Source organism: Centruroides sculpturatus, unplaced genomic scaffold, assembly GCF_000671375.1.
Source record: "Centruroides sculpturatus isolate CEXI.00-Female unplaced genomic scaffold, Cexi_2.0 scaffold2976, whole genome shotgun sequence".
NCBI classification, from domain to species: domain Eukaryota; kingdom Metazoa; phylum Arthropoda; class Arachnida; order Scorpiones; family Buthidae; genus Centruroides; species Centruroides sculpturatus.
The window spans coordinates 7,517-12,437 of NW_019387194.1; the positions used below are offsets into that span (position 1 = coordinate 7,517).

Here is a 4,921-nt window from a genome sequence, read left to right on the forward strand (position 1 = left end):
AACATTGCAGAGGAGAGGGAAAAAGGCTCGATCGAAATATTCACAGACGGCTCGAGAGTGGATAACCACGTTGGAGCTGCTTTTATGGCAATGCAGAATGACGCTGAAATTCATACTGAACAATATAGATTAATGGACTCATGCTCGGTTTTTCAAGCTGAGCTCTATGCTATCGAAAGAGCAATTATGTGGGTAACAAGAACCCATGTGTCTGATCAAATCATAATAAATACAGATAGCAGATCTGCTTTAGATACTCTACAACAATTTGCTGATACTAATGCAACAGCTTTAAATATTAAACAAATAATAAATCAAAGTGGAATTAACATCAAAATGAAATGGATAAAGGCCCATAGTGGCATATTTGGGAACGAGAGAGCGGACCTCCTAGCTAAGGAGGCGGCACACATGACTGACGTGACTCAAGGCAGGATCCCCATTTCGGGGATAAAGAGACTACTCAGAGACGAAACCATTGCAGAGTGGCAAGACAGATGGTCATACTCTCAGAAAGGAAGACACATGTTTTGGTTAATACCAAGCGTGGAAGAACGAGTCAAAGAACTCAATTGGCTCCCTATGGATCACATCAATTGTCAACTATATACAGGCCACGGGAATTGCTACTCATACTTAAAGAAAATCGGTAAAAGGCAATCAGAAGTATGCGATTGTGGTAGCGGCATTCAAGACATAAGTCATCTATTACTTAACTGTTACAAGTATGATAAAGAAAGGACAGAAATTCTAAGTCTTCATCATTTAAACACTGGAAATAATGACCTACAACTCTATAACCTCATCAGAGATAAGTGCCTCAAACATGACCTCAGGACCTTCGTGAGAAGGACACTTTTGTAAAGGTGATGGAGAAAGTCCTCTTCACCACCTATTGACCGGAAAGCTTCCGGCACATGCTTGTCAAGTTAGACAAGCAGGCTGTACAGTGTTATTTATGTATTTTATAACTTTTTACTCTATGTACTTAATGTCAATTTGTAATAATGTTAATTTTAATAAACGAAACGTCCTCCTTGTGATGTGAAAACGGGACAAGGATGATTCTGATCCCCGAAAGGGGAAATGATGACCATCAAAAAAAAAAAAAAAAAAAAAAAAAAAATGCACTCGCGATTTTTCTTACGATAAATCCTTACTAGCTTTCCTACGCTGGATATAATCCTTTTGAATCATTCATCCTTATTGCATTGGTGGAAAAGCCCTAAATGAAGTAAAAATTGTTAGAGAGCAAAGAAGGAAAAATAAGCATTGATTTATTTACGATTAAAACATTATTCTAAAGATAAAAAGAAACATATATTTTATTAAAGATATACATAGATTACGAAGGGGAGGAAAAGGAAAAGAAAAAAAAAAATAAGAATGTCAACTCAGTAGCAGCTTATAATGTCTTGGGCGAGTTATAAAGTTTTCTTCTAAAGTTATAAAACTATTCGGCAGCAGATTACGTCCATAAATCAGTGATCCTTTTCCTGTCAACTTTAAATTTGGCTGGAATTAGATTTAAGAGATCGAAAGGAATATTAAATGCCTGAACTACTTCGAACATTTTACAGAGAGGTAATGACGTCAGAGAATGCAAATATAGATAATGATCTATAAATTGTCTTTTGGTCAAGGTCGAATATTAAATAAAATGTTATCTTCTACAATAATGATGGCCGAGGATAAATTAAATTTTATAAAAATTGATAATTGACAAAACTTTAACAAAGTAAATCACGCGCACTTATATATAGGCTATATATAATTTATACAAATAATAAATTTATATGTTGTTTTTCTTGTATTTTATTATATTACTTTCGTAATATCGAAATTCTCTTAAGAATTTATTGAAATTTTATGCGTGTATATAAATATATTTATTTGTAACGTGTTACGCGTTGCGCTATTTAGCAAAAGTATTTAAAACACTTTAAATGTTAATAGAACATTGTATAGAAAACATTCGTTCAGGTCCAATTAAGTATTTGTGTTTATGCACTCATTTGATTTAATACTAATCGAATGAACAATACACCCCATTACGGCAATGCCGATCGAATTTAATTATAAATTTACAAGAAAACATCCGATTTATAAATAAAACTTAACTCGTTGTGTATTATTATATATTATATATTCGTTTACATTTATTTTACGCTCGTCTTTTATATTATTTAATACTTAATAAAATGCAAAAGAAACAATATCGATAAATCATCGAATTAATCTTCTACAAAAGAAACAAATCAAATTATCTACAGATATAACTTAACTCCTACATAGTTATCGACTTTTTTTTTTTTTTTAATAATCTTTTCCCGTAATAAACACCGAGCAGATTAATTTTACTAAGCGGCTAATATAAACAAAGATAATTAAGTTATTTTAGAGGCCAGCCTCTAGTATTTTGTACCGCAGTCATTTATATTGGGCCTTACGAAAATACCTCAAATATACATTTTAATAACGAATATTTTAAATTATAGCCTATATATTACAATAGTCGATGCAAAAAAAAACAATATTATTTACCTCTTACAACCGTTTACTTCCCGATATGACCGACTTTTTATATTATATACATGCAATACGAATTACAATTTTACAAAGTCATAAATTAATTCTACATCTACGAATTCTATTTAATTTATTCAAATAATAATAATAATAATAAAGAAAATTAAAATAATTTAAATTTTCCTCTAATTACTAATTAAAATAATCAATAATCTGTAAATTAATTTTAAAATTATGTAGAAAATATCTCACCTTTAATATCTTATGGAACGAGATATAGAAAGGACTTCGTTTTTTAATTTTTCCAATAAATCTATCTTTAGGATTTTAGTGTTATATTTCTTCTATTTAAATAGACTACATATAAATTTTCATCGCTCCCCCCCTTTTTTTTTTTTGTTTTTCTTCTTAAAATATATGGAATAGATTCTTCTTACACGATATTAACAATAGATTGAATAAACAAAATGCAAACGTGACCAATGAGAATTTAAAAAAATAATAATAAAAATAAAGACCAAAGTTATATATTAAAATTGATATATATATATATATATTTTAGAAAAAGATCATAATTTTGACTTGATTTACCTATTTTAAAGAAAAAGAAAAAGATAAATCATAAGTTAGAATTATCAGAATTACTAGTAAAGTACTAGCAAAGTATAAAAATAACTCCCGATAATTTTATCCATTATGAAACTTAATTCTTGAAAAGAATAAGTCTAAGTTATTTATGGCAACAGTTGGCAAAAACACTTAAAACACCGATAAAGCGGTGACATCTAGTGAATTAATCTCGTAAAAATTTTGTAATAATTACTAAAGAGTGACTAGCAACGATTTGTTACTTTTTTTTTTTTCTTTTCTTTTCTTTTCATTTATATATATATATTTTTTAACAGATTACAATTCTACGTCAGTAACTTTCTCACATCCTTGACAGTATACTGTTGACAAGTAGTTTGCGTAGTCACAACTGTTTACACAATAACTAAGTTGTGTTGCACGTACTTTCCGCTCTGGCATCTGTAAACAAGCGATCGACGATCAAGCAGAGGTCAAGGTTGCATCACCCACGCCTTCCTCTGTGCTATACACGTGTACAAAATGCATAGATTATAGTGTATATATTTAATAAAAAAAGAAAAAAAATTAAAAATTTAAATATCCTATCGATGCGAAAGTAAACATATTCGCCGTATTAACGCGTGTGGAATTGCATAAGATTTTTTGATTTTTTTTTTATTCCATTATTATATAATAATAAACTTTAGTGGGATTTTCGATTTTAATTCTTTCATCAGATAACGAATTTTATTACTAAGGAGCCATAAATTTTCGAATTTACAACAGACATTGTGCAATTTTTTTTTTTTTTTTCTTTTTTCCATAAATTCCAATTGATGATTTGTGAGTAAAGAATGATAAACGACAACTTATTATTTTTCTATTCTAAGAAGATTTAAATATTTAGACAGTTCATTAGTAGAAATGAAATATTAATACTTTTCGGCAATCTTTTTACCCGCGTGAGTTCTTCACAAATCGTTCTCTTTACCCTTTTCGCATTAATTTCATGTATAATGAATAGATCTAAATTAAACAATAATATCGAGGATTAATAAATAATTGATTATCGTCATCCGAAATTTTTCTTTTTAATGCATTTTTCGAGAGACACTTAAACATTTAACAACGTGCACCTACATAAATCACGCTTTTTAATACCTTCTTCCTCTAGCTGCTGCCATCTGTCGACTTACTTTCTTATTATTTTACATATTTTTTTCTAATGTACCACCCCCTCCAAATAGCATTTTAGAAAGTTTTATCTAAATTTTTTATGATTTAACATTTTTAAAAAAATATTTTTAATGATAATTTGTCATTTTCCCCCCAACATTTATGTTCTTTTTTATTTTCTAAAACGAATTAGAAATTAAAAAAACACCCCTCAACTCATAGTCTAGGCCTCATACTGCTTAATTTTTACACCATATTATTAAATCATTTTATTTTTTTCGTTCAAACAAAACAAATATTAAAATGCCAGAAATAAAATTTTATAAATAAATTTCTAATCATTACACATACTCACAGATACAGACACACAGACAGACAGCAGACATAAATATAAATTAGAGATTTAGATTATTAAAGAGAGCGATTCAATATATTTTAAAAGAAAAAAATATATAATCTTTATGTATAAAAAGTTACACAAATAGGATCTAGTGTATATACATATTTTACTTAAGTATTTTATAATATTTTGCACACCGAAATAAAAGAATTGCGTTATATATTTTACAATATAATAAAAGTAATGCAAGAAAATGCTTATAATATTTTACCAATTAAATCATAACAATGTTCTATATATATATAT

At 28.5% G+C, this 4,921-nt stretch overlaps 1 protein-coding gene across 1 annotated transcript in view; it reads left to right on the forward strand.

Annotated features, from left to right (window-relative positions):
- The window catches only part of LOC111616264, a 3,726-nt gene extending 2,862 nt beyond the window's left edge, over positions 1 to 864 (forward strand). The window contains exon 2 of the mRNA XM_023357701.1: positions 11 to 864. Within this exon, the coding sequence (XP_023213469.1) occupies positions 11 to 864 (854 nt within the window). The remainder of the gene's footprint in view (positions 1 to 10) is intronic.
- The last annotated feature ends 4,057 nt before the right edge of the window (positions 865 to 4,921 follow it).